Below are 26289 nucleotides of genomic sequence, written 5' to 3'. Positions count from 1 at the left end.
CACTCTGCATTACTTCATTCAACCCTATGCTACTTTCATTTCTCCCTCATAAATATACTTAGCTTCACATTAAATGCATCGCTACTGTTCCCCGATTTTTTTTTCCAAATTCAACATTCTCCTGAATTTCCTATTGGATTTATTCATGATTTTCAGAATTCTGATCCCTAGTTTGTGAACTGCCCACTTTCTAAGAAATTCGTACCTCTGTACCCCGAGATCTTTTTGCTCGGACACATTATTTAATCTCTGATTATCCAAGAATTAAGTGGCCTCTTTCGACAGCCGATCAAACGCCGCCACCTCAAATCTACCTGTATTAAAATAAATTTGCGAAAGGCAAGCCCATTCTGATGTGGATTAACACGTTCCTGTATATTTAAGAAGTCTTTCTTGTGTGTATTCTCCTCGTTTTGCTAACAGCAGCAAATTTTAAAAAATACTTCGCGTTCCCAAGTGAAATGGTCAATGTAATTGTGAAATGGAATTGGCCCCGGCAGCAATCCCTCTGGAACATAACTTCTCAGCTTCTGCCATTCTGGGTAATGACTTTGTGCACGGACTGTTCTACAGCCAGTTTTCTAATCATTTTTCAACACGTTCCTTGTCCTCAGGAAGGTTTCAACTGCGTGATACCTTCTCGAATGTCTTTTGGAAAGGAAACAAAATACCTCCATTACATTATTCCTGTCTTCACTTCCTGTGACTTGTTCAAATAATGAATAAGGCTTGAGAAATATGGCCCGTCTTTTGAAATCTTATTGATTATGCTGTATTATAATTTAGTTGTCGGTGTTCCATTGAATCCATGAAACCGCTGCAGTGCAGAAGGATGCCATTCGGCCCATCGATCCTACAAAAGAGCAACCCCGCCCAATCCCTGTAATCCCGTAACCCTACCTAACCTGTACATTGGTTGGACTGTTGTTGCTCCTTGATTTTTCTGAAAGACAACTATTAATCAGATGACACAACCAGTGCAAAAACAATTCCACCCCCGCCTCGTCCCCACACCCCCTCTGCCCCATTCCCCCGCAATGTGGTCAGACAGCGATTTATCAATGGAAGCATCTGGATATTTCTTATTCCATTGACAGAACACAAAGAGATGCGGCTGGTGAATGGAAGGCATCGCTGTGAGGGGAGAGTGGAAGTCTTCTACAATGGGACCTGGGGAACAGTGTGCTCGGCCACGCTGGATAAACATGAGACAGAAGTGATCTGCAAACAGTTACAGTGCGGCCCCCTCAATCACACTAAGTTTTTCGGACCGGGCTCCGGACAGATATGGCTCGATGCGATTGAGTGTAATTTAAATGAGCAGACACTTTGGCAGTGTCCGTCAAAGCCGTGGGGTGAATACAGCTGTCATCACTACGAAGATGCAGGTGTTGTTTGTTCAGGTAACTCAGGGAATCACTTGGGGCGGGGGTGTAATTTGGAAAATGAGGGTCTGATTAAATAAACATGTTTCTCTTCATAACAGAAGTCAGGGTGACAAAGGAGCAGCCTCACAGTTCAATGGACTGCGTTCCTCAATCAGGTGCTTCCTCATCTTAAACATCCCATCAAATAGATTTGTTCCTGCCTTAAACTACGTCAATAACAATAATTGATCCTCTTTGACAGACTCGGGACAAAGTTTGCGCCTGGTTGGCGGTGACACCAGCTGTTCTGGGAGAGTGGAGATATTATCTAATAACCGCTGGGGGACGGTATGTGATGATTTCTGGGATCTGGCCGATGCCAATGTTGTCTGCAGACAGCGGGGGTGCGGCTCCGCGCTATCCGCCTCCGGAGGGGCCGCTTTTGGCCAGGGTGAAGGGGTTATCTGGCTGGATGAGGTGAAGTGCACCGGGAACGAATCCTTTCTCTCTGATTGTCCTTCCTCATCATCAGCTCGACCTGACTGTGATCACAAGCAAGATGCGGCTGTGATTTGTTCCGGTAAGGGTCGCGCAGGAGGGTCGGAATGATCCTGATCAGTGAAGCTGACTCGGTGATTCCGTCAAAGTCAAATCCCAAAATGTGAAGTGGATGAATGTTTGTACAATATATTCCACACGGCTCGATTTGCCGCCGATGTTTCACCGTTCACACCTGCAGCAACTCTGAATGAATATCTTGATTAATATCCCTGTTAGTCTCAGTCTTCTTGCTGGTGATACTGACATTATTGATATTACCCCGGACTTGTGAATTTCTGAGTGATTTGTTTACGATTGATGGAAACATTTAAAATTAAAATATTTCCTGCCTCCAACTATGTTCCATTTTTCTGTCTTTCCATCATTCAGGGCCGGAAATTGAAACCATTCCCATTCCTGTTGCCTTCTGCATAACGGCCGGATTCCTGTTGATCTGCGAGTTGATCGCACTAATGGCGGTAATGCGGATCAAGTTGAAAAGAAAAGGTGAGTCACAAATCTTACCGCTGAACTAACATTGAGCCTCTGACAGAGAAACAGTTACAGCTGTAAAGACTCAACAGGTCTCACAGCATCATTGGAGAGAGAAACTGAGTCAATGTTTCGAGTCCATTCTGACTTTTCTTCGGAAAAGGCTCTCGGTTGAGAGCCTTCAGGTGGTGATGAGGCTGCACGTTTGTTGCACTTTTCCAGGCAGGGTCGCTTTGCCTTGTTGGAAATAAATGTTACCCCGTTTTTCTCTATTTTGTTTTTGTTCGAGGTTCTTCTTGAATTAGTGAAAGGTGCCATTTGAAATGGAGAGTTATTTAGAATGTCCACAATCACATTCCCTGTTCAACCGGCCCACGAGGCGCCCGGATAAGTTATTGGTTATCACAATAGGTCAGAAAATGTCATTGAACTATTTGGCCTCTGGATTCACTGATTTATTGATCAGTTCCTCTTCCTTTATCCCCTGGATATCGTTACCCTCGTTCACTCTCTTGGTCCTAATGAATTAATCTATTTTTGAACACAGCTTTTCCGTTCATATCCCAACAAGCATGGTTTATGTATCCATTACGTCACTTCTCAGTCTGACCAGATTCGATAAAGACCCTCCCGTCCCGGAGCTCCCAAACTGCTGCTGTCCAGAGAGATCAGTCCCTGAGCCCAGCTTCTCCTCAACTCAATTCCCCGTCTGTCCGTGTAACCAGAAAATCATTTGGAATTAATTTCTCCTGATTTCACATCATTCCAGATTTTTCAACATTATTTCAATAGTATTCCGTCAAATGGAGATGAGCACACATAGAGATACACACATATACAGGTATATGTGCACACACACACATACACACACAAACTCACACACACAGAGATACACAGTTCCTCCGAAGGCCGCCTGTGTCAGTTTGTGGATAGTGAGTCTCAGCCCCACTTTGGGTGATGTTTTCTTTCTGAACTATTTGTTTTTCGCAGGTTACCGGGAAGCTATATCTACATGCCACTATCAGGCATATTTTATTCAAACCCGGAATAACTTTGAAAACTCAATTGAGTTACTTCATAATTTGCAGACTTTTCCTCGGATTAAATTCTCCATCGTAAATCGAGCTGCAAAAAATATCCATCTTAATTGTACGGGAGAGAGTTGTCAGATGTTAGATGCATAAAAAGCATCATTCAGAGACAGAAAGCAGAGCTGCTCAAAAACATCTCTCACTTCAATGATTCACAGGCTGACACTGACACTGTATGTGGGCAGGTACAGGAAGTGCTCCTTAATGCTGCGGCTCAAATACACACAGCCTCACTGTGATAGCAACAAAATGTTAATTTCTCCGTCCTTGCTTCAATAGCTGCTGTCACGGGCGGTAGCGGTTCACTTGCTGGTTTGTACCAAGCAATTTATGAAGAGATTGATAATATTCCACCTGGCCAAGATTCCGCTCAGACACTTGGCTCAGGTATATGTTTTACGTTTGATGGTGTTATTGATCATTGTGAACTGAATGGACAGGATCAGATCGCCCTCATTGTCCACATGGAGATGATTCCTGTTGCACTGAATTTGTCTGTCTCTATGTAGTGAGAGGAACGATGGGTTTGGGAACATTCCCACAGCTCTATGTTGCCAAAATAATGTTCTTTGTACCGTTTGGTTGTTTCCAGTTTCATTTCCCACCGGCTGCACACCGACTCCTTCAGATATCTCAGCCTGTAAATAATAAAGACATCGATTGATTGACTGTAAAATAATGTAATTACACTGATGGTGGAGCCTACAGAATATACACCAGTTGAGGCCAGATTGAGCAATAAATACATAAATAATTTAGAGTAATGCATTGAAAAATAATCAGGCGAGAATTTCGCAAACCGGGAAAACAATTGGCTAATGAGGAAGGGAAAGAGCGGAGGGGAATGAAGACTTACTGTGTTCTGGAATCCTTTCTAACCAGGATGACAGAATCCTAATCGGCGGGATTCCCTGCTGGATTAAGTAATGGTGAATGAACAAGAGCAAAAATATAACATTATCTGGAACATAGTGAGCTCAATATAATAATAGATTTTAAAATAGGAATGAAGAAGACTAGGCACCATGGAAATAGATTAAAGTGAAGAAGAACATTTTTTCGACTGAGAATACAACTTGGAAAACACAACAATATTGGCAAAGAATGATGTATATCAATAATTAGAAAGGTGGAAATGTTTAGCTGAGCTCAGGAAATAAACATTATGGCAAATAAGAGAATAAAACAGCAGAATGGAAAATCAAATCAGGAAAAATTGAAGCAAAGGAAAGCAACCAATGTATTGCGCATTCCAAATTAATTCCAATATTCATTCAAGCCTCAACCGAATAATAAATCAGTTGAAATGATCTTCAATTCTATAATTGTCTAACTTCCATTGTATTACTTTTTGTTTGGTGACCTGTGGATTTCTGTCAATAACATTTTGTTTCATCCAATGAAACTATCCTGAGGCGACAGCTGCATTATCCCAAATGGTATTTCTCCTGGCGATTTGATTGCCGTTTAGCCCTTCCAAAACTCTTGACCTGTGATTGGTCATCCCCAACTGGATATTCGAATAGTCTGTAATCTGTTATTTAATTTTAATCTGCAAATCATGTTTGACCATTTTATATATACAGCAATGATAGAATCAGTAAACAGCTCAGTTGACTGGACAGCTGTTTTGTAATGCAGAGTAAAGCCAATAACAAAGAACAAAGAAAAATTACAGCACAGGAACTGGCCCTTTGGCCCTCCAAGCCTGCGCCGATCCAGATCCTCTATCTAAAACTGTTGCCTATTTTCTAAGGATCTGTATCCCTCTGCTCCCTGCCCATTCATGTATCTGTCTAGATCTATCTTAAATGACACTATCGTGCCCGTCTCGACCACCTTCACCGAAGGTGTGGTGGCTGGAACAATGCGTTCCAGGCACCCACCACCCTCTGCGTAAAGAACTTCCACATATATCTGCATTAAACTTTTCCCCTCTCACCTTGAACTCGTGACTCCTAGTAATTGAGTCCCCTACTCTGGGAAAAAGTGTCTTGCTATCCGCCCTGTCTATACCTCTCATGATTTTGTAGATGCAATGAGGTCCCCCCCCCCCCCCCTCCTCAACCTCAGTCTTTCTAATGAAAATAATCTTAATCTACTCAATCTCTCCTCATAGTTAGCACCTTCCATACCAGAGAACATCCTGGTGAACCTCCTCTGCGCCCTGTCCAAAGCATCCACATCCTTTTTGTAATGTGGCGATCAGAACTGTACGCAGTATTCCAAATGTGGCCGAGCCAAAGTCTTATACAACCGTAACATGACCTACCAAGTTTTGTACTCCATACCCTTCTGATGAAGGAAAACATCCAGTATGCCTTCTAGACCACTCTATCGACCTGCGCAGCCACCTTCAGGGTACAATGGACCTCAACACCCAGATCTCTCTGTTCATCAATTTTCCCCAGGGCTTTCTCATTTACCGTATAGTTCGCTCTTGAATTGGATCTTCCAAAATGTATGATTTCGCATTTGCCCGGATTGAACGCCATCTGCCTTTTTTCCGCCCAACTCTCCAATCTATCTATATTTTGCTGTATTCTCTGACAATACTCTTCACTATCTGCTACTCTGCCCATCTTAGTGTCATCTGCAAGCTTGCTAATCAGACCACCTGTTACTTCCTCCGGGTCATGCTGCAGCTGTACAAAACTCTGGTGCGGCCGCACCTGGAGTACTGCGTGCAGTTCTGGTCACCACATTATAGGAAGGATGTGGAAGCTTTGGAAAGGGTTCAGAGGAGATTTACTAGGATGTAGCCTGGTATGGAGTGAAGGTCTTACGAGGAAAGGCTCAGGGACTTGAGGTTGTTTTCATTAGAGAGGAGAAGGCTGAGAGGTGACTTAATAGAGACATATAAGATAGTCAGAGGGTTAGATAGGGTGGACAGTGAGAGTCTTTTTCCTCGGATGGTGATGACCAACACGAGGGGACATAGCTTTAAATTGAGGGGTGGTAGATATAGAACAGATGTTAGAGGCAGTTTCTTTACTCAGAGTAGTAGGGGTGTGGAACGCCCTGCCTGCTGGGGGCTTTTCACAGTAACTTCATTGAAGCCTACTAGTGACAATAAGTGATTATTATTAGTTGGCACTGTTGTTTAACACCGCCAAGATCCCATGGTCGATTCCCGGATTGGGTTACTGTCTGTGCGGCGTTTGTACGTTCTGCCTGGGTTAGGTGAATTGGACATTCTGAATTCTACCTCGGTGTATCCCAACAGGCGCTGGAATGTGGCGACTGGGGGCTTTTCATACTAACTTGATTGCAGTGTTAATGTAAGACTACTTGTAACAATAATAACGATTATTATAATCAACCAGTTGTCTAAAACAATGAAATGCCTGTGGGCTGTATGGCAGGGATAATGGAAATATGGGTGCAGTTTGGGAGGGAGATTCACTGAGATGCTTGTGATTATAAAACTGAGGGTGACCTACCAGGGACACGGGACGCTCCAATCAGTAACCGCCCTCTCATCTCACTATACCTAAACATCAAAATACATCTGTGTTCCGACCGACAACATCCAGGAACATTGATTAATTATATCATTTCTAAGCGTTCGGTGTTAGAATTTGCTTTTTGTGAAAATTTCGATTTGTTCCCAGGTCCGGTTCTGGGCGATTATGATGATGTTGAGACTGAAGCCGTTGAGAATCAGGGTGGTCACTGGCTGCTGGGCAGTAGTTCTGATGATCCCTTCACATGGACAAGTTCCGGTGATCTGTCCAGTCTGGGTGAGTTGAATTACTGACACTCCCTCCCGCAGTTACCAGCCCTCTGTGTACTGGAGCAGTTCTGAATTCTATGTCGATTGCTGGTTAATGGCGCATTCACTGAAAATCGAACGGCACGATCAAATATAGTTTTTCCGGCACAAAATCCACACTGCGCAGGATCTGCACGGCAGGAGTTTCATTCCAAGAGTTTGGAGAAAGAAGTTTGATTCGAAACACACTCATGTCCATTGCACCTTGACTCTCGTCACTTATTTAAACGAAAGACATCAGCAATTGGAACGATTTATCGACACTCATGTCCATTGCACCTTGACTCTCGTCACTTATTTAAACGAAAGACATCAGCAATTGGAACGATTTATCGACATTTTAGGAAGCAAATAAAATCGGTGAACAGCGGATTTGCCAATCTTCTGTTTCACAGGATCACACACTTCCCAGAGCGAGAATAACGGACCTGATGTCTAAGGACCAGAAGTTTGAGCTGTTGAGGTTTTGTTGCTTGCTGGGAAGACGATGAACAGTTCAGTGGATCATTGGGGACTTTCCTGTAACATTATCCGTCTCCCCGGCTGGCTCAGCTCACCCGCTGCTGGAACTCAGCTGTTCCTCTGAAAGGTGGAAATGTGATTTTTCCAACCTGCAACCGGCTGGTCAATCACATTGTCACCTTCAGGAATGGAAGTCGAACAAAGCTCTGTTTCCCAGTCCCTTTCACCCAGCTGCCCTGACCTACATTGCATCCCAGTTAAACACCTTCACGATTTAAAATCCTTATAGTTTTCAGATCCCCCGCCAACTCTGTAATCTTTCCCAGTCCCACATTCTCTCTCTAATTCTGCCCTATTCAACATCCTGAGTTTTATCGCTCCATGATTGGCGGCTGTAACTTCAGCTTTTAAGGTCCTAACTCTGGAATTCCTTCCCTAATCCTCTCAGCCTCTCCATCTCCCTTTCCACCTTTATCACGTGGTTTCAAACTTGTCTTTTTGACCAAGCTGCTGGTGAGCTGCCCGAATATCACCTCATATGGCTCCATGTCAAAGTTTGGTGCAAAACTCTCTCGTCAAAACTTGGAACATTTTTATTACTTACAAAAGCTAAGGAAATGCAAATGTTGTTATTATTTCATTCCCAACATTAAACTATAATCTGTTACCCCCGGCAGAATCCAGCTCCCAGACTCGCATCCCAGTTTACCTTTACCTTCCGAGCCGGGGAACAATGAGGATGTTCACCGAGACACATTCACAGCCTCTGAGCTTCTGCTACCGATGGGCAGTGATTGTGGCTCAAACTCTGACAATATTCACGGCAACCCGGTAAGAGCAAGGTTTTATTCACCTTTGCAATGTTTGTGATGCGGGGAGTAGAGTGAACAGTACGCGTGTTTTCAGTTTCTGAAGTTTAACACAGAAAACATGTGCTTTTAACCAGTGAGTTAAATGGTTATTTGAGATGGGAACATTATGGATAATGGAAATAGGATTCCCTTTGATTTGTCTGTGTGCCTATCAGAATTATTTTACAAAAAGGAAACACGGCACAGACGTGACTTTTGCAACAATTTCCGACAATCTAACGCCTGAAGACACCTTGTAAACATTAACTTACTGTTTGCAATGAGGTCACTGTTTCCATTCAGGACACGAGGCAACCGATATTTTCAGAGCAAACCCCCGAACAGGGAGGTGCTAATTGAATAATTTCGCTTAACCATAGGATTCCTATAGTGCAGAAGGAGACCATTCGGTCCATCGAGCCTGTAGCGACCTTCTGAAAAAGCAGCCTACTTAGGACCACTCGCCCACCCTATCCCCATGACCCCGCCTGATCGGCACATTTTTGGACTATGGGAGGAAAGCGGAACCCTGGAGGAAAGCCCAGCCGACATGGGGAGAGCGTACGAACTGCACACAGTCACCCACGGCCGCAATTGTCCCGAATCCCTGGTGCTGGGAGGCAGTCGCGCTAACCATTGTGCCACCGTGTAGTTTACAGGATGCTTGAGTGAAGGCTGTTTAAGTATAATCGCTCTCCCGTCTAAAACACCGGGGAGATCTCTCTGAGAACTTATTTGTTTGTTTAAATAGTTCCATCGGTAAATTTACAGTGGAGCAGTGAGAGTCTGCACTTTTGGCAATGTAGCAGTTCATCAGTACTACACTGGCGTGCCAGTCTTAATCATTTTACTCAGTCCTTGGGCTGGGAGATGCACCTGGATAATGAGAGGTGATTGTGCTGCAATCTGAGCCACAGCGGACATTTCCCTCACACTCACATAGAACATAGAACTGTACAGCACAGTACAGTCAGGCCCTTCGGCCCACGATGTTGTGACGAACTAGTCTGAAACTAAGATCAAATCAACCTACTCCCAATCATTCTAGTGCCCTCCATATGCCTATCCAACTCAAGATTAAGTTATTTTCTTTTCAGGTAAAAGTCAGCCTCGAAACCACGATGTGATACCCCGAGGGGTGCTGCAGATCTGCAGGAAATTTTTTGAGAAAATATCCATTAAAATCTCCTACTGTGTGGACAAGCTGAATATGTGTATCTCAATATAAACTTGAATTTATTTTAATTAATCACCATGATTCTTGGTGTTGACATAACTAAACTATCATTTACTCCATCATTTATATGAAAATATTTCATTAATCAATCGAATAAAACAATGAAAACAGTATTTATTTCAGATCATTTCACTGCCTGTATTAATACCAGGCAAACCAAGTCTCAAACACCCGGCAAGCTATCACAACACTTTCCCTTTGTATACTGACTCCGAGAAGTTGTGTGTAATAAAGTTGGAACCCACATATTGTAGCAACCATTTGGAGACTGTAAATATTGAACTAAAACATTTATCAAGAAAAGAAATGTTAAACATACAAGATTACATTTACAGTTCATATTAGTATTAAGACCATAGCATCCCTCCACTGCAGAAGGAACCCATTCAGCCCATTGAGTCTGCAATGACCCTCTGAAAGAGCACTCTAAATTGACCCAGTCCCCCACCCTATCCCCGCAACTGCAACTAACCTGCAAATCCCTCGACACTGAGGAGCAGTCGTAGCATGCAAACCCATCTAACCTCCACATCTTTGGACTGTGGGAAGAAACCAAGGAATGCAGAGGAAACCCACACAGACACGAGGAGAATGTGCAATCTGAAGAGATAGTCACCCAAGGCTGGAAATGTACTGGTGTCCCTGCCACTGTGGTAACCACTGTGCTATGACTCTGCCCATTGCAGAACATCCCCCAAAATAATTTCTTAACTATTTAGACACACATATCAATATCACTTGAGGCAACAGCCCCTTTCAGAAATATTAACACAAGTCAAACATTGATTCCCCTCGGGGAGGTATGTCACAGGGCTTCTATCTCCCTCCATTCCTGCTGTGGCAGTTTAAGACACTTTAAAACAAATCCTTACTTTCTGAAATAGCAAACGTTTCTCGGAGTTGGCTGAAGCTGCTTCATTTTGCTTTCTCACAGTTCTCTTCAAGCACTGATCACACCCCAGGACATCCTACATGCCAGCCCTATAAACTCGAAGTCACTCTCCTTCATTACTTTCCAACTTCTTTCATTTTGATTCCATTGTCCTTCCCCTTCCTTGAAATATACCTTTCCCAGAATATAAAATACTTTTGTTTTCCAGATTGCCACGACGTTAGGGAAAATAAACGTTAATAACTTTGCCTTCTTTATTTATGCCATTCTCCAAGCTGTAAACCCCACTGCCCCCTTTGTAATTCAACAACTGAACAAAGCAAATCTTCTTTATCTCCTGATGCTAATTTCTACTCCTGTTTTATTCACTTAAAGAAGATTCAAACTTGGTTATATTTACTCCAATTGCCTGCCTTTCACAACTAGACCCCCTTAAATTCTTCAACCCTGAAGGCACGCTGTCCCAAGCTACATTAAATTATCTTCACACCCAAATACTCAGCCACACGCCTTCACAACTAACACAACAGACCCCACAATGGCACAGTAGTGTTTTCTTCACAGAGCCAGAGACCCGGATTTAATTCTGGCTTTGGGAGACTAGTGTGGAATCTGCTCATTCTCCCCATCTCTGTGTGGGTTTCCTCCGGGTGCTCCAGATTCCTCCCACAGTCCAAAGATGTGCAGGTTACGTGGATTAGCCATGCTAAATTGCCCCTTGTCTCCCAAAAGATGTGCAGTAGGTTGCGTTATGAGATTACAGACATATACTTAAATACTGTACCACTGCGAGCCGTCTCGCATGCTTTGCAATTTACCATCCCAATGTTCCTGGATGTAAATAGCATGTGGAATTGGCAACCAAAGGGATACCTAAAATAAAACAAACAAAACAAACTTTTAGACCCAAGACTTTCGAAATGAGTTGCGTATAGGCCGCGACGGGTAAGATTTGGGTGGAATCCCCGGGTAGGGCATGCTGTGCTGTACCCAAGCTTAGCTGACCAGAGGGGGGGGGGGGGGGGTCCTCAGACAGGGCGGGTCCTCAATGCCGTTTCTCCACTGCCTGAGCGACCTGAAACGAACGGGCAAGAATGTAGTCATCATGGGGTTTGCCTCTTCCATCCTTCAAACAGAAGAGCAGTTACGAAACTGGAGCTAGCAAGCTCTCCGAGGTTTTGGCGGATATGCCTGTTGGCTGGGCCTTAGACATTTCAGCTGATAAGGCATCTGGGAAATTCTCCTAGGTTTCTGCGGACAAACTTGGTGTCTGGCCGCAGAGCTGTTGTTCATGAAAAAAACAAACAAACACACACAAACAAACAAACATGCAACACAAAACTTGCAGGTTCCATCAGAAAAGGACACCGTTTATCTCTCAAGCGGTTCCTCTTTTTACATCATCTGGACACCTCAATCATCATCTTCCGCGAACAGGGTCGCAAAGGGTTTGCCGTGTCGGGAGTCAGACGTAATGTCATCCTCTTTCTCCCGGTTCCCATACCCTTGTATGGATCAGGCTCGATAAGGCTGCACTGTGTGACCGTGGGTCCAGCTCGTCATTCCGGATGAGTCTGTATGAGTTGTCTCGGTGCCAAATGGTGGTATCTAAGTTGGTATGAACGTTGTCGGGGTCGTCATAGTTGGGCCGTGGGTCTGGGTGTGGGTTTGGTGTTTTAATGTAGGTGATCTCCAGGAGATCACTGGAGTCGGGGTCGTAGTCGCTGTGTGTGTGGTCTGTGGTTTCGGGGCAGTAGAGAGGAGTCCTGTGGCTGTCATCAGAGTCACTGTTGCTGTCTCTGCTGTGGCAGCTTGTGGGCGTGTCGGGGTGGAGTCTAAAGGTAATGGGCGGAGTCGAGGTTGAGTCCGTGGAGGTGCTGGTCTGTGAGGGGGAGGGTGGAAATGCATCTCTTGTGGGAGGGGCGTGGTGTGCTGCGTCAAGCATGACGTGGTGTGTGTGGTTGGACTGCCACTGCCCAACACAAAATGGAAGATTACAAAGAATGCAGGGAAAATGGACATGTTGCAAAAGCAAGCAGCTTGCAAAAGCACTTGTGTATTCTGACTACTACAGAAACCAGACAGCACTGTGAAAGAAAACAAGTTAGCATACTAATGAGGCGATACCGGGTGATTCCCAGGTACAATGGGAACAAGCTAGCTCAAATTGATACATTGAATGGAAGGCCAGACTTCTCGACGCCAAGAGAAGTCCAAATCAATTAGTCCCAAGAACCGCCCAGTGATCGAGGGACTGCCCCGTTATTGGGGAATTCAAATCAATCGATTGGGAAGAGACCCAATCGATTGCAAGTGTATGGAGGGTCCGCCCAGGTGGGCGCGAGACCCTGAGAGAGGTATAAGACAGAGACCGCGACCCCAGCTCTCTCTCTCTGCCAGTCTCTCCTTGACCAGCCAGCCCTCCCAGCAGAACACCATTGCAGCAGAAGAACCTTGAGAAGGAGAGGTCTGGGCAGTAGCCACCATCACATAAGTGTCATACAATGCACGCTACGAGAGTAGACACTCCTGGACCCCTTTAGTCCATAACTACTGGAAGCCTGCGGACCCAGGACAAGGCTAGAGGCCGTTGTTCCCTGATCCGGCAGTCCCCTTATCCATATAAGTATTTGGCCTATTAGTGGTAGGATTAGCCTAGTCTTATAGTTTTATATGCATGATTAGTAGATAATTGTTTATAATAAACGTGTCTTGTTTGAATTTACTAACTGGTGTATGGAGTTATTGGTTTGAACTTGAACTTGAAACTTGTGGCGGTATCTTAATGATACCTGGCGACTCCACAGCTAAGGAACGAAACAGAGCCAAATTGAGTGTGAAGCACACTCACCCAGAACGAGCAACACTGGCAAATCCTTCTAACACAGCTACTATATGTCTGTTAGCTGCATTTCCAGTTAATTCTCTCTCTGCGTCCTGTCGGCTGTCCTCACTGATGGAATTTGGAGCCTGTTTAACCTGCTGGGTCAGGAGTCTAAGTTTATTGTCCAAATTAGCCAGATCAAGGAGATTAATAGTAGATACTCCTGCTCCGTATGCTGGTGCTACATCATCACTAATCCCCTTTTTAACTCGGTCCTGCCTCTCGTCCATTCCTACCTTCCTTCCTAACAGCCGGCAGGTCGGGTGGAGATAAAGTCTTTTAAGTTGGGGAGAGCACCACTCTGGCAGTTGGGTTGTAGCTATGTCCACTACCAATTCATGGATGTTATCATACAGCATTTTCCCTGTGTGTTTTAGACTAATCAATGTTGTGGTCCGGGAGTGGCTTCAGGACAAGTAGAGTGTGGTGTGTCTGGTGTTGGCTTTGGTCCTGTCCTGATCTCGTATAGGGGGAAATTACCCTCTATCAATGTCCCAGGGCAACTCTGCCCAAGTTCCAATCCTTTCTCGGGGCTATTAGCCAAACATCCAATTGTGGCACACCCATTATTTGTAAGACCCACCAATCCCCTTTTATAGTAATGCTCAGGTAGCATTCGACTGAGCTTCCGTTTGGCTTTTTGTAACTAAGCCTCTGATTATTCGACCCAAACATAATGCTTTATTGGCGTATATCCATAATACACCATCCTCACATTCCCCCGCGTCAGGTGGAGCAAACCATAAATAACCCGGATATAAAAAGTTCATCTGATTTGTACTGTCCTGAGTGCTGTGTCCGGTGAATCCGATGAAAAGTAGACCGATGTAGGTGTAAGGTTACATCTGGTCGTGGTTCTGGTGGCTTGCTGAGGAAATGAAGCATAGTTTCTGTTGTTATCGCATGCTTAATAGCTGCATTTATATTGTCACTGGACGTCAACCCCCCCCCCCCCCCCCCTCTCTGTTTTCTTTTCATAAAACAAAAGAGACAAGGCACTTATATCTTTAAACACAACCGATCGCGGTTGAGGCTTGGAGCGATCAGCGTGCGAGCTTCTTAACTGGCCAAATTTTAGGGCGGTCAGTTTTCTATGTTTCGTCCTGGGAGCAAGGAGGTTTGTATCAGGCCAAATACAGGGCAGTGTGATTAAGCAGCACACACACGGTTTGGAAAGTAAATAGAAATAGGAGTTGGTCTGAAAAGACAGGGAAAGAGGGGGGGGGGGGGGGGGGAAGGGAAAGAAAATAAAACCTAAGGCGCCGTGGATAAATACAGTCTTCATGCCACAACCAAACCATTGGGTGGGGTAGCTATGAGGTACCGCATAAAAAAGCAGGCCAACCAGCAAAAGGTAGCTCTGCAGGAGCGTGGGGAACGTCTCCAAAAAGACGACAGAAGCTACATAGAGCCGGCAAGGACAAGAACATGAGGGTAGCGCTGGCAAAAACAAGAACTCAACTCCATCGGGTTGGCTGTGAACCGAGGCCAACTGACGTTCGAATAACTATGCAGATGTTCACCAATGTGGACCGGTTTCGAGTAACCTGCAAATAGAGGGACAGGGGCCGACCCACCCCCTGTTCAGTGCCGGGGTAGTGGAATCGACGGTACCATGTTAACAGAAAATATAGGAACATTTACAGGATCTGTGTCGCCAACAAATATAGGAACAAATATAGGAGCAGCGTGCGATGCTGTGCGAACAACAGGTACAGGAATAAATACAGGATCGGTTTGAGGGCTGACTGCAGACACAGGAGAACACCTCATTTGCTGTACTACTGTAGTAGCGGATACGAGTGTGGGGTGCGCAGAGATCTCAGCCCTGATAAGGAAGGAGACACCAGTGCTGAAAACTGCAAAACACCTGAACGAGCTGAAGTGTTTCGATATTACTGTTGCGATATTATTGTTGCGATGTAGCGAGAGTGCCAGTGGCGATGACTGTGCGGGGCAGGCACCTGCTTTGGCGAAGGCACCAGCCTCGCAGTTACAGGCTGGGGTGGTACGGTGGTGATTCTTGATTTTAACAATGCCATCTGTGCGATCAGCAGCTTCTTGCTAAATATAGTTTAACAATGGGGCTGATGGTAGAGGTTTGCCGTCCGCAGAGGTGAAACCTCGGAATTGCCATAGGGGAAGGAACTCGTTAAGGCTGTTACAGGCATACATGCTCCCAGAATGTATGTTGGCTGGAGTGGGAAACGAGTCGGGGTGGCTAACAACATAAGCGACTGCAGCCAGCTCGGCTGCTTGTGCTCCAAGGTGTCCACGTAGTTTGAGGGCTATTTCCTCGAACGGGCGTCCCTGTGCGTTCCCGACATAAACCCCACAACCTGTTATTTTAGTACAGTCCTCTATTGAGGATGAATCATCCACATAAATTCATAGGGCATGGTCGCTGTGTGGGGTGGCCACCTGTTTGTCTAGAGGTTTGGGAACAAACGGACCTATCGGGGTTTCGGTCGCTCCGATCTGGCACTCATGTGGCGCTCCCTTGGACGACAAATTGTCGGCCAGAAAGGTGGGGATCGTTTTACCGCAATATCCCTACCCTGCAGTAATAATGTCCAATTGTGCAACACGGACCTGACTTACTGACCTCTCTTTCAGTCTGTTGTCTAAGAGGAGTTGGGTTGGAGCGTCCTCTGTAAGAATGGTAACTGGATTGAGTCCAGCAATATATCCAAAATATTGTACGGCCGGGAATACAGCTAGCAAATGCCGCTGGCAGCCGGAGAAGTCTTGCTCCACGGGATTTAACACTCGGGAGGCATATGCCACGGGCCTAGCCTGCCGTGTCGTTCCTGTAATTGTGCAGTTGAAAGTATTGGCAGGTGCCTCTGTAGCATTAGGTAAATCAGGGTCAGGGACAAACAGAGTCAGTGCGGACCCTAAGGTACGTTTTAATTCAGTCATTACGGCAGTGAGCTGCTGGATCCAATTCCTTGGGGCGTTTTTCTTTAAAGGTCCTGACAATGGGGCAGCTTTGGTAGCATCCCCCACCTTTCCTCGAACCCCACTGAAGAGCCCCTTACCTCACACTTGATCTTCTCTAACCACAGAAAGTCGCACAGGTCACCCAACGTCGCCACTGCCCCTGGTGGCGATGCCGAACTTCGCTCCAGCAAAATCTGCCGGCGTGCAATCAGAGAGGCCAGGACATCGGCCTTCCTCCTCTCCATGTGCTCTGGCTTCTCTGAAACCCCAAATATCGCCACCAAAGGGTCCGGGTCCACCTCCCCCTCCACTATCCTGCCTAAGACCGTAAACACACACGCCCAGAATCTTCCCATTTTTCCGCACCCCCAAAACATGTCCGCGTAATTCACTGGCCTACTCCCACACCTCTCACACTCATCTGCTACTCCTTGAAAGAACCAACTCATTCTCGCCGGAGTCATATGCACCTTGTACACCACCTTAAACTGTATCAGGCTCAGCCTGTTTACCCTACACAGTGCCTCACTCCATACTCCCCAATTGATCTCCCCTTCCAACCCGGCTTCCCATTTCTCCTTGATCTTCACCACCCGCTCGCCTCCCTGCTCCCCCAGCCACTTGTATATATCCATAATTCTTCCCTCCTCTTTCACATATGGAAGCAGCAGATGCTCCAGCAGGGTGTATCCCAACAATCGAGGGAATGCCCTTCCAGACCTTTCGCACAAAGTCCCTAACCTGCAAATCCCGGAACTCACTCCACCTCGACAGCTCTACCCTCTCCCTTAGCTCCTCCATGCTGATGAACCCTTCCTCCAAATACAGTTCCCTCACCTTGAGCAGCCCACTTTCCTCCACCTCTGTATGCAGTATCCAACCCCGCCCCCAACCCCTGGCTCAAACACATGATTCTCCACAGCGCCATTAGCACCGACATCCCTTCCACCATAAAATGCCTCCTCAACTGTTTCTATATCTTCACCGTGGACTGCACCACCGGGCTTACTAAATACTTATTTGGAGCCATTGGCAATGCTGCTGTCACCATAGCCCTCAAACTAGACCCCTTACAAGATTCCTCTTCCATCCTAATGCACTCTACCCCCTCTCCTTCCCACAATCACTGCACCTTGCCCACATTTGCCGCCTAATAATAATGAAGCAAGTTCGGCAACGCCAACCCCCTGCTGCCTTTGCCTCTGGAGCAGGATCCTCCCCACCCTCGGCACCTTCCCCGCCCATACAAAGTTCGAAATGATCGTGTCCACTTTCTGAAAAAAGGCCTTTGGTATAAAGAACGGGAGAGCCTGAAAGATAAACAAATACCTCGGCAGAATATTTGTTTCCACCACTTGGACCCTCTGCGCCAGCATTAAGTGCACTGTGTCCCACCTCTAAGATCCTCCCTGGCTCCCTCCACCAGCTTCGTTAAGTTCCAATTATGGAGTCCCATCCATTCCCTCGCTACTTGAGTGCCTCTATATCCAGCGCAAACAGCAGTGGCGACAGCGGGCACCCTGCCTCATACCCCTCTTTAAGTCAAAGCTTCATGAGCTCATATCATTCATCCCCACACTTGCCCTTGGTGCCACATGCAGCAACCACATCCATGCCACAAATCACGGCTCAAACCCAATCCTTCCCAAAACATTGTACAAGTATCGCCACTCCACCCGATCAAATGTCTTCTCCGTGTCCATGGACACCACCACCAGAGCCCCCGACGGATTCATCACCACATTCAACAGCCATCTTATATTACTCACAAGCTGCCTGCCCTTAATGAAACCTGTTTGATCTTCTGCAACCACCCCTGAGACATAATCCTCCATCCCCCCACTAACAATTTAGCCAATACTTTCACATCTGTGTTCAATAGTGATATGGGCCGATAGGACCCACATTCCACCGGGTTCGTCCCCTTTTTTGGGATTACTGTGAATATTGCCTGCATCATTGTCTCTGGCAACTCCCCCTTCTCCAATGCTCGATTAAATACCGCCAACAGATGTGGTGCCAGGTCCACCGCAAACTTCTTATAAAATTCTGCCAGGTACCCATCCGGACCAGGGGCCTTCCGCAACTTCATACCCCTGATACTATCCAGCACCTCCCTCAGCCCCAGAGACTCCTCTTCGCCTGACTCTTTGCTTCCTCCACCTGCGGAAATTCTAGCTCATCCAGAAACTGCCCCATGTCCCCCTCCTCTCCCCCCGGATTTTCCCCGTAAAGTCCCTGGTCGTACTCACTAAATGCCTTGTTTATTTTCCCTGGCTCCAACCCCACATCCCCAGCCCCAGTCAGTATCTTTAATATTTCCATGAACGCAACATCCCTCTGCTCACTTTCTCCCCATACTCATATTGCACCCCTCTTGCCCAAGCAGTTGCCCTACCGCCCTTCCCATTGTCAGCCTGTCAAACTGCCTCTGCAACTTTTGAATATTCCCTGTCCACCTCCACTATCTCTCTCATGAGACGGTCATGTTCCTCCCTCCTTTCCCTATCCGCATGAGCCTTAAAAAAAATAATTTCCACCCGAGCACTGCCTTCAGTGCTTCCCAAAGACTGGCCGCTGACACCTCCACATTCTGGTTCAACTCCACGTATTCCTTGCCATTCATACCCTATCCATCGACCCGAGGCTCGACCTATCCATCTAGGACACAGTTAAAATCGCCTCCCATAATCAACTGGTGCATGGCCAAATCCAGGATCGCTGCCAACAACCCCTCATCAATCCAAATCATCCCAATTTGGAGCACACATATTTACCAACACCACCAGTGCCCCTTCTAATACCCCACTCACAATCAATATCTCCCACCCGGATCCTCACCTTCTTCGCACTCACAAATCCCATGTTTTTGCTCATTAAAATCACCACTCACGTTAATTTTGAACCAAACCCTGGGTAACAAACCTGCCCGACCCACCGCTTCCTTAACCTAACCGGGACCTTCACATGGAGGTGCGTCTCCTGCAGAAAGACCACCTCTGCTTTCAAGCTCCTGAGGTGTACAAACACCTGCAACCTTTTAACCGGCCCATTCAGTCCCCAGATGTTCCACGTTACCAGCCGTACTGGAGGCTTATGCCTCCAATCCCCTCTACCATCTGTCATCTTCCCCATTTAACTGCCGCCCCCTTAATTCCACCCTGTTCTGAGCCCATCCCAGATTGCCCCTTTCTCCAGCACTGACCTTGTCATCTCTCCACCCCTGCCGCGCAACCCCCCTCCCCCTCCCCCCCAGCCCCTGCCACGCCTCTCGGCCTTCTCCCTCACCACCTCTCTTCCGTTCACCAGCATTGGGTGCTAGGATGGCACAGCCCCTGCCAAAAGACACCTCCCAATTACCCTTCCCCCCCCCCCCCCCACCTCAGCTCAAGGAGGAAGGCTCCCTGTTGACCTTCCCTCCCCCACCCAAACAAAGACTTCTCCTGAACTCCCGGCAGCTTCTCCAAAAGCAAATAAACAAATGTTAAACACAAACATAGAACTGGGAGGCGGCGGGGAGGACGTGAACATCCATCTCCACATAACGTTTTCACCCCTTACAATCCTAACAGTAAACAGCGAACCCCCTCCCCAAAAAAAGACAAGCATCTCCCAATCCCTACCCCCACTTCCAACATTCTCCCAACCATGACAAGGTACCAGCACCCTAGTTCCCAAGCATTGTCCGCTCACTTCTCCCACAGTTTATGCTCCTCAATGAAGTCTTCGGCTGCTTCTGGGGTCCCCAAATAAAACTCCCGGCATCTGAAAGTCACCTGTAATTTTGCCAGTAGTGCACCCCAAACCTGACCTGCTGCTTGTACAGCACAGCCTTGACCTTGTTGAAGCTGTAGCCACCTGGGTTGACCACTTCCCCACACAAAATGGAAGAACGCAAAGGTTTCAGAGAAAACTAGACAATTAGAAAGAGACAAGCAGTTTGCAGAAGTTCATGTGCATTCTGGCTGCAAAGAAAGCAGACAGCACTGAAACCAGCAGTTTGCATATTAATGAAGCGATCCCCGGGAACAATGGATACAACGATTAGCTACAATTGGGACATTCTATGGCAGGTCAGACTTCCCGGCGCCAACGGGGTCTGAAACAAAAGGAAACAAACCAGTTAGGAAGAACCGCCCCGTGATCGAGGGACAGCCTCAGTATTGGGGGATTCATACCAATCGATTGGGATGAGACCCAATCAATGGACAGTAGGATCGGGGTCCGCCCAAAAGGGCGCGAAGCCCCTGGGACCAATAAAAGTCAAGTCCCAAGTTTAGCTCCCTCTCTTATCCGGCCCTCCCAGCAGAACACCTTTGCAGCAGCTCTCTAAGAACTTGACCGTGAGAAGGAGAGGCCTAGCCAACAGCTACACCGACAAGTAAGTGTCAACCAACGCACGCTACGAGAATAGACACTCCTGACCCCTTAGCCCGTACCAACTGGGAAACCTGCAGTCTCAGGACAGAACAAGAGGCCATTGTTCCCTGATCCAGTGGGTTCCCTTATCGAAGATAAGTATTGGCTCATAGTGGTAGGAATAGTTTAGTCCACTAGTATTAGTTGCATGAGTATCGATTTATTGTGTAAATAATAAATGTGTTTGATTGAATCTTACTAACTGGTGTATTGAGTCATTGATCTGAACTTGAACTTGAACCTCGTGGTGGCACCATAAGGATACCTGGCGACTAGAGATAAGTAATAAAACAGAGCCAATTAAGTGTAAAGCACACTCACCAGAACAAGCAACATTTAGTGGCGAACTCTGACGGGACTCGACTAGAAGTGGCACCCCCACTCCGAGAGAACCCAGCAATTTCAATCAGAAAGCTAATTGGGAAAAGGAAAAACCACAAGCGTTCAAGTAGTTCACATCAATCCTCATAGTTCGGAAGTGTGTTTTTGCATGCGTAACTAACAGGGTTATAAGGTAAAACCGAGAGATTTGTTGCAAAAAACTGTTGGGAGTTTATACTTCGGAAATTAGCGAAAGCCGTACCCGTATTTTATAACACCGCTTTAGCATCCCTTGTTCTAAATTGAAGAGAGAGCATTAAGATAGGAGAGATGACCATGCAGGCAATGGGACGCCTCATGCACCCCAGGAATTCGTGGTCGCAGCGACCAGCAGGTTAGGGCAGTTTTGAAAGACAACAGATCAGCATTTGCCAGTCACAGGCACGACGGTGGCAGAATGACTGGATCAGTTCAAATTACAGGACCTGACCCTAGACCACAATGACAATACAGATTTCCCCAGGAAGCAGAGGGAGAAATCGCGAAAGTAATAGAGAGCTTATTAGAGCAGGGCGTATTCCGATCAGTAGCGTCAACTAATAATGTCACGATTTGGCCAGTGAGGAAGCCCGATGGATCATGGCGACTGACCATCGATTATCGAGAACTCAATAAAGTCACCCCCGCAGTAGCCCCCACGGTACCAACAAGTCCCGCGACCATGCTCAAGCAGGGACTCAATTCACAATTCTTTACGGTTGTGGACATTAGCAACGGTTTCTGGTCCATCCCATTGGCGAAGGCGTGCCAGTACAAATTTGCATTCACTTTTAAAGGACAGCAGTACACGTGGACATGCCTTCCACAAGGATTCCACAACGCCCCCTCCATTTTCCACCGACAGCTGGCAAATGGATTGTCTAAATTCTCCTGCCCTGAATGTCTGGTACAGTATGTGGACGGCCGATTACTGCAGACAGACACCAAGGCAGAGCACATCACGCTTCTGTCTGAACTCCTGGAACTACTGCAAACAATTGGATGTAAAGTGAACCCCAGAAAGGCCCAAATATTGGAGAGTAAAGTGATGTATTTGGGTACGATCATCACACACGGCAAACACGAGATCGAGTACAAAAGAATTGACTGGATCATCAAATTGCCCCATCCCCAAAATGTTTCAGCCCTCCGGTCGTTTTTAGGACTGGTTGGGTATTGTCGGAACCATATTGACGGTTTCACGACAAAGGCAGCCCCACTCTCAGACCTCCTTAAGAAAGGAGCCCCCTGGGAATGGCTTCCGCAGCATACAGATACTTTGGACAATTTAAAAGCAGCCCTTAGCACAGCACCCGCACTCCAAGTTCCAGACCTGCTTTCCCCCTATGCAATTGAGGTAGCAAGCACAGATCTGACCCTCTCGGCCGTGCTCCTTCAGGAACGGCACGAGTAGCTACGACCAGTGGCTTATGCCTCCAGACTTTTAGACCCAGTCGAGCAAGGATTTTCAGCCTGCGAAAGGCACCTACTTGCAGTATTCTGGGCAGTACAGTACTTTTCGTACATTACCGGACTCGACCCCATAACAATTCTGACCGACCCCCCCCCCCCCCCCCCCCCCCCCCCCCCCCCACAGAGCTTCTATTAGACAGACGACTGAAGGACGGTTCAGTTAGTCAAATCAGAGCAGCTAGATGGACACTTCTGTTGCAAGGACGGGACATCATAGTGAAACGGGCAAAGACACACACCTTTTTAGCAGATAACCTCCAATACCCAGGAAAGCCCCATGAATGAGAGATCATATCCCCACTCCACAATACAGGACCCTTTGTTGCAAAGACGCCCCCCCAGGAAGATAGGAAATTCAACCCAAAGCCCCCCGCACACAGACATGTGTGCACCCCTGAGGATTTATGTGGATGGTTCATCTACTGTTTTAAATGGTGAGCGCATTACAGGATGCAGTATCTATGTAGAGGACACGCAGGGATGCGCACTAGAAGAGATAGCTTTAAAATTACCAGGACACTTAGGCGCGCAGGCAGCAGAGCTTGCGGCCATAGCGTACATTGTAGAGCACCCAGATTCCTTCCCCAGCCCGGCAGACATCTATTCCGATAGACTTTACGTCTGCAACAGTTTGACAGATTTTATACCCCTGTGGAAGACAAGAGATTTTGTTTCTGCAGATGGGAAGCCCTTCCATCAGCCCCATTGCTCCGCCATATCCTAGAGAAAGCAAAGGATAGGAATTTTGGAATCATTAAAGTTAGAAGTCATCAATGGTCATCCCCCCTGGAAATGTGAAAGCCGACGCGCTGGCAAAAGCAGGTTCCACGCACGGACATTTTTGGACATCCCCGGGCAGCACGGTGGCGCAGTGGGTTAGCACTGCGGCCTCACGGCGCTGAGGTCCCAGGTTCGATCCCGGCTCTGGGTCACTGTCCGTGTGGAGTTTGCACATTCTCCCCGTGTTTGCGTGAGTTTCACCCCCACAACCCAAAAACGTGCCAGCTAGGTGGATTGGCCACTCTAAATTGCCCCTTAATTGGAAAAATGATTGGGTACACTAAATTAAAAAAAAAATAAAATTTTTTGGACATCCCCGCTAGCGCCTCTGTGAGTTCAGTTCAGGTCTCACAGACCAACATTGAGGATTTAGTACATGCCCAAAAACAGGACAACAATCTCAGGGAGATTTTGAAAGGAAAGTTTGCGGCCCCGTACGACAAGTTTAAACACGCTCTGACCACGCATAATGGTGTGGTTCTTAAAGATAACCTTTTCTGTGGTTCCTGAACAGGACAGGGATCAAATGATTTGCTTATTCCATGACAGTCATGGACACCAAGGTATAGACCCCACCACAGCCCACCTGAGATAGCTTTGTTGGTGGCCAAATTTAAAAGAAGATGTAACGCATTACAATGAAAATTGTCTAATTTGTGCTCAGAATAACCCGGAGAGGTATTCAAAGAAGGCACAGCTCAGCCACACTTAATGGCCCCTGGACTAACCTCTGGATCGATTTTATACGTCCATTGCCCCCGTGCAGGAATGGCTATAAATACGTTTTGGTTTTAATTGATACATTCACAAAATGGGTCGAGGCATTCCCATCTCGAACTAATACTGCTAAAACGACAGCAAAGACCATGACACACCACATCTTTACTAGATGGGGACTCCCCAGAAGTATTGAGTCGGACCAAGGATCTCATTTCACAGGACGGGTCATGAAGAACGTCCTAACCATATTCGGCATTTCACAAAACCTCCACATCGTGTACCACCCTCAGTCGAGTGGTATCGTGGAGCGCATGAATCGGACTCTAAAATCATCCCTGAGAAAGATGGTCCAGCAAAACAACACGACTTGGGATTCGGTACTCCCATTCGTGCTTATGTTTTTAAGAAACACTGTTTCAGCTTCAACAGGTTTCACCCCACACACACTCATGACCGGACACCCCATGAAAGGTTCTGAATTCCTTTTAGGACTTGACTTAACCAGCCCTCAAGTGACAGCCCTCACACACGAGACAGCGGTCAAACAATTAGTAGAAAACGTAAGATCGGCTCAGTTAGCAGCGGCCGTTAAATTGGGAACGAAAAAGAAACAGGGCAAGGCTTTTTTTGACGGGAGAGTACATGTGACTGAGTTTCAGGTCGGACAGCAGGTGATGATGTCTGTCTACAATCCCAGCCCATTTCTGTCCCCAAGGTATTCAGGTCCGTATGCCATTGCGGATAAAGTCAGCCCCTCAGTCTACAAAATCAAATACCTTAACGGAAAGACTGCGTGGTTCCACATTAACCAGCTAAAGGCCTACACCTCGCAGTCCAACCACACGCACCACGTAATGCTTGAAGCAGCACACCACGCCCCGCCCACTGTTGCTCGTTCTGGGTGAGTGTGCTTTACACTCAATTTGGCTCTGTTTCGTCCTTAGCTGTGGAGTCGCCAGGTATCATTAAGATACCGCCACAAGTTTCAAGTTCAAGTTCAAACCAATAACTCCATACACCAGTTAGTAAGTTCAAACAAGACACGTTTATTATAATACAGTTATCTACTAATCATGCATATAAAACTATAAGACTAGGCTAATCCTACCACTAATAGGCCAAATACTTATCTGGATAAGGGGACTGCCGGATCAGGGAACAACGGCCTCTAGCTTTGTCCTGGGTCCGCAGGCTTCCAGTAGTTATGGACTAAAGGGGGTCAGGAATGTCTACTCTCGTTGCGTGCATTGTATGACACTTATGTGATGGTGGCTACTGCCCAGACCTCTCCTCCTCAAGGTTCTTCTGCTGCAACGGTGTTCTGCTGGGAGGGCTGGCTGGTCAAGGAGAGGTGGCAGAGAGAGAGAGCTGGGGTCGCGGTCTCTGTCTTATACCTCTCTCAGAGTCTCGCGCCCACCTTGGCGGACCCTCTATACACTCACAATCGATTGGGTCTCTTCCCAATCGATTGATTTAAATTCCCCAATAACGGGGCAGTCCCTCGATCACTGGGCGGTTCTTGGGACTTATTGCTTTGGACTTCTCTTGGCTCCGAGAAGTCTGGCCTTCCATTCAATGTATCGATTTGAGTTAACTTGTTTCCATTGCACCTGGGAATCACCCGGTATCGCCTCATTAGTATGCTAACTTGTTTTCTTTCACTGTGCTGTCTGGTTTCTGCAGTAGTCAGAATACACAAGTGCTTTTGCAAGCTGCTTGCTTTTGCAACATGTCCATTTCCCCTGCATTTTTTGTAATCTTCCATTTTGTGTTGGGCAGTGGCCACCCCGGGTGGCTACACCAGGACCAGAAATCAAATTATTAAGGAAAAATTGGAAGACAATGATTAACAGCAAAATAGGACCGTGTGTAGTGTATATGGGCAGTGAATGATAGAACAGCTGAGGGAAAATTTGGAACATAGAAGATAGGTCCCATCATGGATCAGCAGATGGAGCATCTATTCACTGGGAACAAACATCCAAAGTTATCTGGCTGCCAAA

At 46.7% G+C, this 26289-nt stretch overlaps 1 protein-coding gene across 1 annotated transcript in view; it reads left to right on the top strand.

The window, feature by feature from the left end:
* LOC119952924 (deleted in malignant brain tumors 1 protein-like) overlaps positions 1-9923 on the top strand; it is a 31073-nt gene extending 21150 nt beyond the window's left edge. Inside the window, exons 7-9 of the mRNA XM_038776555.1 lie at positions 7105-7233; positions 8405-8558; positions 9676-9923. Of these exons, the coding sequence (XP_038632483.1) occupies positions 7105-7233; positions 8405-8558; positions 9676-9679 (287 nt within the window). The 3' untranslated portion in view covers positions 9680-9923. The remainder of the gene's footprint in view (positions 1-7104; positions 7234-8404; positions 8559-9675) is intronic.
* The last annotated feature ends 16366 nt before the right edge of the window (positions 9924-26289 follow it).

Source organism: Scyliorhinus canicula, chromosome 18 (genome assembly GCF_902713615.1).
Source record: "Scyliorhinus canicula chromosome 18, sScyCan1.1, whole genome shotgun sequence".
NCBI lineage: Eukaryota > Metazoa > Chordata > Chondrichthyes > Carcharhiniformes > Scyliorhinidae > Scyliorhinus > Scyliorhinus canicula.
Note: the sequence above shows the minus strand (reverse complement) of the source record. Positions and strands in the feature narration are given on the sequence as shown.